This window comes from Wickerhamomyces ciferrii, contig 00208, assembly GCF_000313485.1.
Source record: "Wickerhamomyces ciferrii WGS project CAIF00000000 data, strain NRRL Y-1031 F-60-10, contig 00208, whole genome shotgun sequence".
NCBI classification, from domain to species: domain Eukaryota; kingdom Fungi; phylum Ascomycota; class Saccharomycetes; order Phaffomycetales; family Wickerhamomycetaceae; genus Hansenula; species Hansenula ciferrii.
Window position 1 is genome coordinate 52,238 of NW_011887532.1, and position 14,563 is coordinate 66,800.

Below are 14,563 nucleotides of genomic sequence, written 5' to 3' on the forward strand. Positions count from 1 at the left end.
AGGTAATAAAGGAGGAGGAGATAAAAAATATAAAAGGGAAATGTAAAAGGATAAGGTTAAAAAAAAGCTGTATGATTCTAAGAAAAAAAAAATATCATCAAACAAAACAACCACATATAAATCAAGCACAACTAATAATAAAACGATAGTATAAGGTTAGAACACAACTCTTTATGCATCAGTAATTAATTTTAAAAAATATTGTAATGATTTTTCCTTTTTAAAAACTGATTTAATTTCTTCATCTGATATACCTAATTTAATTAATGAAGTTCTTTCGGATTTTAAATTTTGTTGTAATACAATACCAGCTTCAATTAATTCATTCAAAACATAAGCAAAACCTCTTGGTCTAATAATAAAATCTTCATATAAGATATCTAAGATACCTTTATTTTCAGTTATAAATAAAGATTGATCAACTGTTGGATTTAAGGTAACAATTTGTTTAACTTCATCAATAACATCACCTAATGGAGTTTCAGCTAATCCTGTTCTTCTTTTTCTTGTTAATATAGCAGTTAATAATAATTTACCAACAAATGATAAATCTGCAATATAATTTGCCACAGGTGAATTTGTAATTTCATTTATAGCTTTATTAATATGTAAAATTTGAACATTTAATTGATCATGAATTTTACCTGCAGCTTCATAATCAGTTTCTGCAATTTCAACAGCACGACGACAAATTTTCAAAGCACGTCTTGCATCACCACTAACACTTGCAACTTTTCTTGATGCATATTCAATTGCATCTTTTGTTAAATTAATTTCACCATTATCAAAAATTTCTAATCTTGAACTAATAATTTTTTTTAAATCTTCATGTGTATAACCTGGGAATTGAATTCTATCAAGACCAATTCTTGATGCAACTTTATTTGTTAAAATTCTTTCAGGTAAATCCATTGTATTAGCCACAGCAACAACAATTAATTTTGATTTTGAATAAGTTGGCCAATTGAAAAAATTATACATAACTGATTGATTCTTTGTAGCAATTTGATCTAATTCATCTAACAAGACAACTAATGGTCTTTCAGCTTTACCTTGATTAAAATAAGTTTCTAATTGTTGTTGAACACCAGATGCAGTTGTTTTAGATCCATCAACTTTATTCCATAAAATTTCAAATGAATGTTGTGGTGACATTAATTTCATACCATTAATTTCAACAAAATTGAAATCAATTCCACTTTTTTGATGTGATTCTTTTGATAACTTTCTAATAACTTCTCTAACTGTTGCAGTTTTACCTGTACCTGGAGTACCACTTATATAAATACATGCCCCAGTTTGTGATGAGATATTTGATTCCAATTTAATATATAATTGATTAAATTGATCTTCACGACATGGTAATGAAGCAATTGAAGCGTCTGCAGATGAATTTAAATTTGATTTTAATTGTTTAGATGGGGAACTTTGTTCTTGATCATCATTTTTTTTAATTGAATCTTCAACTTTTAATTTATCATCTAAATATGACAAATTTGCAGAAGAAACTGCACCTTTAGCTCTTTTGGTAGGGAATTTCTTATTAGTACCGGATTTGTTATATTTACCTCTTGTTTTACCAGTTTTTTTACCTTGTGGTCTAAATTCATCATCATCATCGAATAAATCATCACCATCACTTGATTCTTCTGATTCACTATCTTCATCTTCAGAATCATCATCATCATCATCATCACCAACATCAATGACATCAGCTTCATTGATTTCTTCAATACCTGAACTATCTGGACTAATATAACCAGTTCCTTTATCTTTAGTATCTTTATCATAATCTAATTCAACATCTGAAACAACATGTTCCCGAAGACCACCTTTATTAAATTTTGTAGATGTTTCTCTTTTGAAAAGTTGTTCTGTAGGTTTCTTGGTAGGTTTTGATCTTGATGGTTTTGGTTTCTTTGAAGTTGGAGTAGGTTTTTGTTCATCATTTTCATCTCTTCTTGCTCTTGGGGCACGTCTTTTCTTTGGAGATGGAGGTTTACGTTCACTATAAAGAGATTTAACAAACAAATTTCTTAAAGTTTCCATTTCACCATCAGGATCTTTATCCAAACCTCTTTTAATGGTTTCAATATTGACATAATCACTATAGATCTTGTAATAAGTATCATAACCTCTACGACATAGAAATGTATTATCTTGATTTGAATCATCAATGACAATTTTTTCAAATTCTTCAGGGTTCAACACATTAGCTTTTTCAATAATATCTTTAACATATAATTTATCTTGGACACTAGTTAAAAATAATTCTTGATCAATAGTTTCTAAAGGTTCATTTTCCACTTCATCTCTTCTTAAATAATTCACACCACGCAACACAATGTAATCATCAGTACCGATTTGAGCATCTCTGATCAAACAAACCAAAGGAGCACCACCATCAGGGTCATTGACTAAAATTGAATCACCATTTTTAATTTCTAAACCATCTTCATCTCTTTTAAGAATCAATCTAGTACCTTCACCAAACGAGAAACTCCATCCAGCAAATTTAGGTTTAGTAGAAGCCATAATTACACCAACAAATTCCACAGAGCGATGAAATTGAGTCTTTCTACGCTCTTTCTGTATCTCAGTGAACTCTGGGGATTACAACAGATATCAAATATTTTGGCGTTTGTTTATATTTCCCAATTTCCCAATAAAGCGCACGCTTCACCCCTACTATTTCGCGAAAAACAAAAACAAAAAAAAAGACCCATCACATTTTCGCGGGTCCCTTAACTTGGCGGCTAATTTGATTTAAAGATCGAATATTTAAGGAATTTGGAATTTTGGTATCTTAATATAAGCAGGGTTTGGAATCAAATCATTTCCAGTGATGAAGATGAAGGCGAAGCTTAAGGAACAGGTGGATAAGGTGCACATGTCCACCAGGCTCGCGTTCGAGAACATGGACACCAGATCCAGAGTCACACAGGGGATCAGAATAGGTACAGCTCTGGCTAGTGTGGTGCTGATTATAACCCTGTTGGCAGGTGCTCATAATAATCCTGATAATATTTACACCGTGAGACTGGATACTTCTAAAATTGATGTTTCAAAAGGGCTGTTCACAGCTTTAAGAAATGATTTGTCTCATAATGAAATGTTGGATGGGAATTTTGGTGCTGGATTAACATCTTCTGAAGTTATTGCTCTATCTGATTATGCAGAAGCTCAACTTGCTAAAGCTCCAGATTTTATAACATCTTCATTATATGGTTGGTGTTCTACAACTCATGATTATAAAATCCAAGGTGATTATTTAACGAGTACAGATTATACATTTAAGATTGCAAATTCTTCAAGAACTTGTTCTAAACCTGTTAATTCATATTTTTTTGATTATAGAAGTTTATTATCTCAATCACATTTTGAAATCATATTAGAATATGCTTATGGATTCACAGGGAATAATCAAAAATATATTGATTATTTAAGATCTCAAGAAAAAGCTGCATTTGCTGTACCTAGATTATTAATCTTTGTTGCTGTATCACAAGTTGCATTAATTTGTTTATTATTTGCTTATTACAATTTTAAAAATGATGGTACTGATATATCTAAATTATTTGCTCATATAAGCTCAGGTATTTCTTTAGCTTCATTTGTTGCATGTACAGTGGCATGTGTCACCATGACTGTTATTTATTTGAGATTTAGAACTGATATTCATAGAGAATTATCACCATATGGATTAAAATTACATTTAGGTACTGCATTTTTCACTATATTATGGTTCATATTTGCACTATGTTTCCTTTCAATGGCTTCATGGGGTGGTCCAACTTGGTGTGCACCACCTCCTATTGAATTAGATGATGAAGTTGAAAGTCAAATGGCATTTTTGGTAAATGAGAATTCTGAGACAGATTCAGGTGGATTAACTTCTAAACCAACAAGAACATCAACAAAAATGTCAAGAAAATCAAACAAATCTATTAAATCCAAAAAATCTACTTTCCGTCAATTTACAAAAGAAATCGGAAATAATGAACATCCAACTGATAGAAGTGTTTCACCTCCAAATAATTTTTTAACTAATGAAGAAGAAGTTGTATTGAAATCTAATGATACTATATTCCGCTCTGGTACTTTTAGATATTAGGTTTTAAAGATTGCATTGTTATTTTAATTACGTTGATTTTTGATTTTTTTGATTTTTTTTTCGGGGGTTCACGGGTTTAAGGTTTTTGTGTCTAGGTACCAATAGGTAATTTTAATTGATTTTTAGTTTTTGTGTAACATGATTTTTTTTTATTTTTTTGGGAATAATTGGTGAATAATGGAAATATATATGGATAATATGGATCAATAGAAGAAGTTAGTCAACCCAAATTAGATTGAATCATTTTTTGAATTTGTTCTAATTAATATATTACAAGATGGATCCTTTTATGTTGAATGGTGGCTCTATTGAGAATCAATTTTTCAGAACAGCTCAAAGTTCACAAGCATCCCAATCTCTTGTTTCAACTCCAAATCCAACAGATAAATCATCATTTACAAAGAAACCATATATAAAACCCACAAGAATAGATTTTTCACCTCCAAATAGTGCATCAACTTATGGTAGTTCATCAATGACAAAATTGAAAAGAAGTCATACAATTGTTGATCCAAGTCCATCAAGTTCAAGTAAACCATCATCATCATTAACATCAAAATTTAAACAAAGAGCTAGATCTCATTATATAACGGGGAATCTACATAATAATAATAATTTATCACAATTTGATGTTGGGCATATTGATCCTAATTCAAATTTCAAGTTAAATGATCAACAATTAAGTCCCAATTTTTTTGAAAATCAAGCTACTTTTTTATCACCTTCACCAAGACAGGATGATGAATTTAATACTGCTCAAGATGAAATATTTCAACAAGAACCAGAAAGAGAACAAAACTTGAATAATTTGGATGATGTGGTATCACAGATTTTTACAGATGAGAAAGATGGAAAACTAGAAGGTGATCCTAGTGCAAATGCTCAAAGTGAATATTTTGAGGCTTTTGGTGATAATCAAGAATTTGGTGATAAAGAAAAAGAGGATAAAGAAGTAAAGTATAAACAAAAAGATTTCAAAGACGATGGTGATGAAGAATATGAAGATTCTTTTGAAATTGATGATGAAACCGGTGATAAAAAGTTCAAAACAACATTTGTTTCAAAGCTGACAAATGCCAAGTATCTGACGTGCTCAATATTACTTGTTGTATTGTTATGTGTCTGTTTGGTGTTGAATAGTTTCCCGTTGTTCACCTGTCATCATACTAATTCTATTTGTTTTCCGCAATTAACCATACAACTTACAGATAAATCACCAGCTGCTAAAAATGCACTTTTAACAGTAAGAGAAGCATTAAAAGTCATTACTTATTTGGCTATAGATTTTGGTGATAATACAAGTGAATTAGATATGATTAATACTAGACTTGATAGTTATTATCAAAATAAAGTTATTGATACATTTTCAGTGAATACAATTTTCCATTTGAATTATCTAGGATATTGTCGTGAGGGATATAGACATGGTAAAAACTTCTGTATGAGAAGTTATGGATTAGATTTATTATCAGTATTTGTTAGAGATGCTGGTGTTCAATTAGGAGAACTTACAAAGACAAACGTTGATATTATGGGTGATAGTTTTGCAATAGCTTATGAATTGGCCATTTCAGGATTTAACGAATTTTCAAACAATGAACAACATGAATCTGTTGAATACATAAATTATGCAATTTTATTACAAAAATTGAGTAAAGGTTTAGGGTTTTTAACGGTCTCTCAGTTCTCTGTTAACTGTGCTCTATTGTTAGGATCATTATTATTGGTATTATTTAAGAATACTTCAATTGGAAAAAAAATGAAACTATCCACTACTCATAGGGTGCGGAAATGGTTAGCAGCTTTGATGGTTTCATTATCATTTATAAATCTATTGATTGGGTTTCTTATGTGTTCTTTAACGTTCGAATTTATTTTACGTCTTTCAGAAATTGGACAAAGTGTTGGTATTGCGAATGTAAATAGAGCTTTAGGATTTTCATTTATTTGGATATCTTTTGTTCTTCAAATATTTAATACATCTTTCATCGTGTGTTTAGCAAATGGACTTAGAAAGAATGTTTATTAAAAGTGGATTAAAATTATTTATATAGAAAGGTATTAGACAATTGTAAAGTTGTATATTAGATTGGAGTTACATCTAACAAGACATTCATTAATTATCTCCTTTTTTGTTGTAAGTTTAAAAAGTTCCAGTTTTAGATGGGGGTATAACTTCATCAATGCTTGTGGAACTGCTATTAATTTTATCTTGTTCACCATCATTTAAATTTGATTTAGGACCATTGTAGATATTTCTTTTGAATGCATAATAATAGATCAAAGATAAGATCCAAATACCACAGTTTATTACAACAGAATAATTCATAGTTGTAGCACCCTCAACGGATCTAGTTTCTGGGAACATTTCCAACAAGCAAATAATTATTTGATAAATAATTGTAACTATATGAATAATTGGAGATAAAATTTTACCAGTATAAAAAGATCCTGGATTGAAAATATGTCTACCACTTGTTAATCTTAAAAATTGAGGTATAGCATAAGCAACATAACAACCAATAACCCCAATGGAGAACAATGCATTTGAAGCAACTGGACCTGCCAAAATTAAAAGACCTAATAGTAAGGCAATAAAATCACTAATAATGATGGCATTTATTGGAACTTTTAATTTTTTATGAACAATTTTGATCCATGGAGAAAATGGTAATCCATCATCTCTTGCAAATGCCCAAATTTGTCTTGAAATTGCAGTTAGAATATTAGTTGACATTAAAAGTTGACAAAATGCAAATAATGATGAGAATGTAATTGCCCATTTTTTACCCATAATTTTGAAAATTATTTCCACTAATGGTTGTCCAGATTCTGTACTTATTATTGATGATATATCTGTTGGCATACATGCTGCAATTAAAATGGTTAATAAAAATCCACCAATCCAACATGCTGCTATTGAACCAATGATTGCAATCGGGATACTTCTTGATGGTGTTTTAGATTCTTCAGACATGTGAACAGTGGAATCAAAAGCACCAATTGTCCATACTGCTGGCATAAGACCAAATTGTAGAAAAGACCAACCTGCTGGCCAATCACTAAAATTTGGACTTGAAGTAAATATGAATTTTGAATCGTTGAAAGTTGAAGTATTATGAGTTACAATTGGTAATGCAATAACAAATAATATAACGACACCAACATTAGCTGCAATGGAAAGGTTCTGCAATCTTGAGGCATTAGCAGAACTTATACCAGCTAAAAATAATTGTAAAAACAAACCAGCTGCATAGACACCATAAACTATTGGTCTTGTAATTTTAAAATCTCCATCATGTGCAATATAAACAGTCGCTAAAATTTGTTCAGCAAATCCATAAGTGATTGAACAAACACCCGCACAAAGATCCATTGAGTTTGTAACACCAACAATGAATGATAATATAGCTTTCCAACCAACTGGTGCATATTGATATGTCCAATAATAAAGACCACCAGAAGTTGGAATTGCACTTGCCAATTCAGCTATTGCTATACCAACACCCATAATTGGGAATCCAGCAAGAAACCAACCCCAAATCATTGAAACAGTACCAACAGTTAAACCAGTACTCATAGTTGTAGCTATAGAAGGTAGAAGACCTTGAATAGAAAACACAATACCAAACACTTGAAGCGTACTATAAGTTCTTCTCAATTCTTGTTTATAACCAATTTCTGCTAATAAATCTTCAGCATTTGTCACTTCCCTAGCATTAATATAGTTGACTTGACCAACCGTTTTACTAGTTATGGTTCTCATATGAGCTGTGTGGGTTTCATGGACTTCATATCCTGTCTTTTCTGGATCTGTTGTCATGTTGAACTTTGAAGTAGGTGCTTTATTGTAGGTACTTTGGTTGACTTTCAAGCCAAGAATGAGCCAAGCTCATGTCACAAAATGAAAAATGCCATATTATTTTATATTTAAGCCCTTACAATATCAATAATATGAATCATAGTTCACCAGAAATTGAGCGTCGGGGATGGTAAGGTAATTTTATTCTGGCTGCATATCAAATTTTTTTTTTGATAAGCTATCTCGATTTCAAAATGCCTACTTGATAGGTATACGAAAGACGAAAGACGATGAATCAATTTTTATATGATTATATCAACTACAAATCAATAAAGAGATCAAGAAAAACGGTGTAAATCATGATTATATTCAGGGTCTCGTGCACAAGTACGTGCGTTTCAGCTCTTTTCTATAATTCCACTAGAGCTTTGATGGGTCATCTCATGACCGTCATGGACACTCAACGAGTCATAATCATCATCATCATCATCCAAGTTTGATTTAGGACCATGGTATGTTTTATGTTTCCATACTGCAAAATAAATCATTGAGAGGACCCATACACCGCAATTAACAGCAACTGCATAATTCATAGTTGATGGACCTTCAACTTTTGTGCTATCAGGGAACATTGCTAGTATAACAATAAATAATTGATAAACAATGGTGACAAAGTTAATTATTGGTGAAAGAATTTTACCAGTATAGAAAATACCAGGACGAAATATACCTCTTCCACTTGTAAATCTAAGAATTTGCGGTATAGCATAAGTAACATATAATCCAATCATACCAATTGAAAATAATGAATTAGCAGCAACAGGACCAGCCAAAATCAAACACCCAATAGCTAAAGCAGCGACAGCACTAGCAGCAACTGCATTTCTTGGAACTTGTGTCTTTTTATCCACAATCTTAATGTAACGTGAAAATGGTAAGCCATCATCCCTAGCAAAAGCCCAAACTTGTCTTGAAATTGCAGTTAAAGTACTTGAAGCCATCAAAAGTTGACAAAATGCAGCCATAGCTGAAAATGCAACAGCCCATTTTTTACCAAGATTAGATTGTATTATGAACATCAATGGTTGACCGGTACCTGTATTTAATACTGATTCAATATCTGTAGTCATACATGCACAAATGACAATATTTATAATAAATCCACCGATCCAACAAGCTGTAATAGATCCAAGAATACCAATTGGAACACTTCTTGATGGAGTTTTAGATTCTTCAGACATATGAACACAAGAATCAAATGCTCCAATTGTCCAAACAGCTGGCATAAACCCAAATTGAAAAAAAGCCCATCCATCAGGCCAATCACTCAAGTTATCATATTTAGCAAATATAAACTTTGCATCATTAAATTTTGCATTCATTTTAGTACCTATTGGTAATGCAATTAAAAACAAAACGATCAAACCAACATTACAAACAATTGAAAGCATTTGAAGTTTTGAAGTTGATTTAGTACTGAAACATGTAACACACATTTCAATAATAATGGCTCCTGCAAAGGCCCCATAGATCATTGCATCTGTTATTTTGAAAGATCCATCAAGACCTAAGTATATAGCTGTTATAAATTGTTGAGCAAATGCATATGTAATTGAACAAACAGCACCTGCTAAAGCCATAGAATTTGTAGTACCAACTAAAAATGATAATGCAGCCTTATATTTAACTGGTGCATAATGATAAGTCCAATAATAAAGACCACCAGATGTTGGAATAGCACTAGCTAATTCAGCCATAGATACACCAACACCGAAAATAAAAGCACCTACAATGAACCAACCCCATACTAAAGCAGCTGGACCTGGAACTAAACCCAACGTTATGATAGTGGCGATTGAAGGTAATAATCCCATAATTGAAAATGCAATACCAAAAACTTCAAAAGTTGAATAAGTTCTTCTAAGTTCTTGTTTATAACCAATTTCAGCTAATAAATCTTCAGCATTTGTTACTTCTCTGGCATTGATATAATTCACTGTCCCTGTAACTCGACTAGTCACTGTCTTATGTGGTTCTAGTGCTGATGCTGATGATGATGTGTTTATGACTACCTGGCTCATTGTTTGGTATTATTGTGATTAGGTGCTGTTGGCTCTAGATCTTGATTCTCTCATTCCTCTGTAAGACATAGGAACCCTGAAGATTATATATGCTTTTGTTTGATCTATGATTTTGTTATCTGATGAGAATGATAATCAGCATGATGAAAGTAATAACGCGTACGTATCCACAATAGATAGTATCATCGTTTGTTGGCATATGGTATGATATAATAGTTCAGAGTCTGTAATGTATTTGATCTATACTTTTAACTTTATCATTCCTTAAGAAAGGTGTCAAAAATTAAGCTTATCTAGCGCATGTCATCATAAGTGGTTACCCATGCTGCGATAAACAAATGTGCCATAGGCAGCCATACCATAGCAAGTTAATTAGCTTGTCAAGTCCGATACTTTCGCTTCTTGTAGCATTTAACTCTCGACTTTCAGCGCACCGTTTTCTCTTTCGGGACCATGGGCGTGAATCTTTGGATCTACAAATACTTATCTCGCCGAAATGATGGTATCAACTTTCAATTAAAAGATTAAGATTATTCCAACCAATTAAACGGGATCTCGGAACCTAGAAGTCAATAATTAACATCCAGATGATGGCAATATATCTACTCTACGTTTTGTTCAGCTCATTAATGTTCTAATTCGAAGGACTAGTGTAAAGAACAAGTTTGCCCGATCTGAAGAACCTAGGTTTGGAACAGAACAATAGAACAATTACTATTATCAAAGCAACGTTACCTGTTTCCCTCTACGCTTCAACAAATTCACTGTCTACATATTTCAATTCAGAATAACGCACTATATGTATAAATTCAATTTCCTGTCTATATATTATCTCCCTTTGTAATAGCATTATCAGAAGAGCTTTGATCAACAGCTTCACCCTCATGAAAGCTAACATCATCAAAGGAATCAACATTATCATCCTCCAAGTTTGATTTAGGACCATGATATGACTTATGCTTATAAACAACAAAATAGATTGCCCCAAGTATCCATAGACCACAATTGATGACAACAGCATAATTCATTTCAGATGCACCTCCAACACTGATACTATCTGGGAACATTGCAAATATGATAACAAATACTTGATATAAAGTAGTGATTACCATGTTGATTGGTGAAAGAATCTTACCGATATAGAAAACACCAGGTGTGAAAAGGTGTTTTCCACTTGTGAATCTTAAAACTTGAGGTGTAGCATAAGCAACATTACCACAAATAACACTAATTGAAAACAATGCATTCGCAGCAACAGGACCTGCTAACATTAAAAGCCCTAATAATAAAGAAGCAATTGCACTTGTAACAGAAGCATTGATTGGAACTTGAAGTTTTTTGTCAACATATTTTGTCCAATTTGAAAATGGTAATCCATCATCTCTAGCAAATGCCCAAACTTGTCTTGATATTGCAGTTAATGTACTAGCACCCATTAAAAATTGACAAAATGCAGTTAAAGCAGAAAACGCAACAGCCCATTTTTTACCCATATTTGAATAAATTATAAACATTAATGGTTGACCTGTAGCTGTATTAACAATTTCATTAATATCTGTAGACATACATGCACAAATAACAATACAAATAATGAAACCACCTAACCAACAAGCGGTAATTGATGCAATAATTCCAATTGGAATACTTCTTGATGGAGTTTTAGATTCTTCAGCCATATGAACAGTTGAATCAAACGCACCAATGGTCCAAATAGCAGGCATAAAACCAAACTGAAAGAAAGCCCAACCTGATGGCCAATCACTTGTGTTTTCAAACTTACCAAAAATGAATTTTGCATCGTTGAAGTGACTATTAACTTTTGTACCTATTGGTAATGCAATCAAAAATAAATTTATTAAGCCAACATTACATATTATTGATAATGATTGTAATTTTGCACTGGATTTGGTACTCATACAAGTAACTAATAATTCAGCAGCTATTCCAGCAGCATAAACACCAAAAACAGTATAATTTGTAATATCAAAATCACCATCAAGTCCAAAATAAACTGCAGTAAGTAATTGTTGCGCAAATCCATATGTAATTGAACAAACACCACCTGCTAATCCTAATGAATTCGTTATACCAATCATGAATGATAAAAATGCCTTATATTTTGGAGGTGCGTAATAATATGTCCAATAATAAAGACCCCCAGAAGTTGGAATAGCACTAGCTAACTCAGCCATTGCAATACCAACAGCCAATATGAAGAATCCAACAGCAAACCAACCCCATATTAATCCTACTGGACCTGTGACTAAACCTGTTGCTAACACAGTTGCAATTGAAGGTAGTAATCCCATAATAGAAAATGCAACACCAAAGACTTGGAATGTGGTATATGTTCTTTTCAATTCTTGTTTATAACCAATTTCTGCTAATAAATCTTCAGCATTTGTTACTTCTCTAGCATTGATATGATTCATGTTCCCAGTAACTCTACTGGCCACTGTTCTGTGTGGTTCTAGTGCTGATGATTTCGCCTGTATAATTGATTCACCCATAATGTATCTTATATCGTATGCAATTATCCTCTTCTTGCTCTCTAATGTGCTCAATAATCACATCTTTTATTAACCAAAGAGATGGAAAACCATGATTTCAGCTTATATATACTCACGATCCAAGGCATCACCCGTTGTATCTTGAAGATATTGTTCATCGATAAACACTGTATCAGATCGATGTCTTATCTCTTTGGCGCTTCCCCTTTAGGAATCACCCCGGTGTAAATTTCTCGAGATCTTACTATGTGTTGACAATCTTGGTTGGGATTAGAGGATCACTTACAGCATGGACTCCTTAGTTTTACAAAGCTGTTGGTGGCTGCCACTGGTGCTCATAATTCTCCAAATTGCTTATCTTCATTGTAGATAGTGATGAATTTATGCGCGCTTGACAAATATCCGAATTAATAGATCAGAATTTACGAATTATGTGATGATTACAGCGATTTGATATCTAGTGCAGCTTATATATTGGAACATAAGTAATAGCATTTTTTTTTTAAATTAAATTAGATAAACTATACGTCACCTTCTAAAATCAAACAGAATTTTGTGTTTTGGACTCAGCAAGTTCAACATGTTGAGCTTCAGCTTTATTTTCCAAACTTGATTTAGGTTGAGTTTCAGAATCAAATTGTATTGGATTTTGTTTAAACTCTTCCTTTGTTTGTTCAAATCTTTCACTACCAACTTTAGTTTTCCATGGTTTTGGACTATTTGATGCAAATAATTCTTCAATCTCTTCTAAACTCTTCTTTGCAGTTTCTGGGAATAGGAAAAAGATATAAATGGCACTTGCTGCATTGAAAACACCAAATATAACAAAAGTTTTCCATCCAATATTATCAAATGCTGGAGGAACATAAAATGCTAATGCAAAATTCATAGCCCAATTTGAAGCTGCTGCAACTGCCATACCTCTACATCTTGTTCTTTGATCAAATACTTCAGGACAATAAACCCATGCAGTTGGTGCCCAAGTTAATGAATAAAACATGGTAAACAAGTATGAAAAGACTAAAACTGTTCTTGAAGCTGCTGGTGAATTAACTAACGTAATATGAATATTATCATTACCACCAATAGATTCGGCATATTCACCCTTTCCAGCTAATATACCTGCAATTATAAACATACAAGTCCCCATTGCAATTGATCCATAAATCATTAAAGGTCTTCTACCAACTTTGTCCATCATGAATAATGTTGGGACTGTAAATAATAAGAAAATAATGTATTGAACTGATGAAGATATTAAATTAATTGAACCTGTTAACCCAGCCATTTGGAAAACATAAACAACATAATACATAATGACATTACCACCAACTAATTGTTGACTGCATTGACAAGCTTGAGCAACTAAAGTTTTATAAATGTTTTTTTTATTATAAAGTTCCAAATATCCAATAGCTTGTTTATTTTCAATTTCTACAAATTCTTGAATTTCTGCAATTTCTGTTAAAACTTCTGGATCTTCATCATCTCCTTTACCATGAATATTTGCTAATATTAATTTACATTCATCCCATCTACCTTTACTTGCTAACCATCTTGGAGATTCTGGAATGAAAATCAGTAAAAACATCAAGAATAAAGCTGGAACAACTTGAATAATCCAAGGAACTCTAAAACTTGCATGACCCTTAATATAAGAACAACCATATCCAATGAAAAACATAATCAAAATCCCCCATTCAATAGCCCATTGTTGTAAACCAACAATCTTACCTCTAACAGATCTTTTAGAAATTTCAGATAAATAAACAGGAACTTGTGAAGATGTAAATCCAACAGTTAATCCATTTAAAACTCTACCAACAATAAGCATTGCAACATTTTGAGAAGCACATTGTAAAACAGAACCAATTATCCAAAATATACAACTAAATTGAATTGTTTTCTTTCTACCTAAGATATCACATACTGAACCTGATAATATACAACCAAGAAATGAGCCTGCAGACATACTTGCTGTGATACCACCTTGTAATGTTGATCCTGGATGATTGAAATATTCTAGGTATTGTTTAGTACCAACAATGGCACTCAT

At 32.2% G+C, this 14,563-nt stretch overlaps 7 protein-coding genes across 7 annotated transcripts; 2 read left to right on the forward strand and 5 right to left on the reverse strand.

Annotated features, from left to right (window-relative positions):
* Positions 1 to 171: 171 nt before the first annotated feature.
* Positions 172 to 2,535, reverse strand: ORC1 (origin recognition complex subunit 1; the record flags this gene model as incomplete). The annotated part of the gene is made up of 1 exon (XM_011274100.1): positions 172 to 2,535. One exon carries the CDS (start codon positions 2,533 to 2,535, stop codon positions 172 to 174), a length of 2,364 nt encoding a protein of 787 aa, XP_011272402.1.
* A 310-nt stretch (positions 2,536 to 2,845) lies between these two features.
* ECM7 (Ecm7p) lies at positions 2,846 to 4,114 on the forward strand (the record flags this gene model as incomplete). Its single annotated transcript, XM_011274101.1, has 1 exon — positions 2,846 to 4,114. The coding sequence occupies one exon, from the start codon at positions 2,846 to 2,848 to the stop codon at positions 4,112 to 4,114; it is 1,269 nt and encodes a 422-aa protein (XP_011272403.1).
* A 277-nt stretch (positions 4,115 to 4,391) lies between these two features.
* On the forward strand, positions 4,392 to 6,143 carry SMA2 (Sma2p; the record flags this gene model as incomplete). The annotated part of the gene is made up of 1 exon (XM_011274102.1): positions 4,392 to 6,143. The coding sequence occupies one exon, from the start codon at positions 4,392 to 4,394 to the stop codon at positions 6,141 to 6,143; it is 1,752 nt and encodes a 583-aa protein (XP_011272404.1).
* Positions 6,144 to 6,257: 114 nt separating this feature from the next.
* Positions 6,258 to 7,937, reverse strand: BN7_5339 (GABA-specific permease; the record flags this gene model as incomplete). The annotated part of the gene is made up of 1 exon (XM_011274103.1): positions 6,258 to 7,937. One exon carries the CDS (start codon positions 7,935 to 7,937, stop codon positions 6,258 to 6,260), a length of 1,680 nt encoding a protein of 559 aa, XP_011272405.1.
* Positions 7,938 to 8,314: 377 nt separating this feature from the next.
* Positions 8,315 to 9,997, reverse strand: BN7_5340 (GABA-specific permease; the record flags this gene model as incomplete). Its single annotated transcript, XM_011274104.1, has 1 exon — positions 8,315 to 9,997. The coding sequence occupies one exon, from the start codon at positions 9,995 to 9,997 to the stop codon at positions 8,315 to 8,317; it is 1,683 nt and encodes a 560-aa protein (XP_011272406.1).
* An 821-nt stretch (positions 9,998 to 10,818) lies between these two features.
* Positions 10,819 to 12,507, reverse strand: BN7_5341 (GABA-specific permease; the record flags this gene model as incomplete). Its single annotated transcript, XM_011274105.1, has 1 exon — positions 10,819 to 12,507. The coding sequence occupies one exon, from the start codon at positions 12,505 to 12,507 to the stop codon at positions 10,819 to 10,821; it is 1,689 nt and encodes a 562-aa protein (XP_011272407.1).
* A 541-nt stretch (positions 12,508 to 13,048) lies between these two features.
* Positions 13,049 to 14,563, reverse strand: BN7_5342 (sugar porter family MFS transporter; the record flags this gene model as incomplete). Its single annotated transcript, XM_011274106.1, has 1 exon — positions 13,049 to 14,563. One exon carries the CDS (start codon positions 14,561 to 14,563, stop codon positions 13,049 to 13,051), a length of 1,515 nt encoding a protein of 504 aa, XP_011272408.1.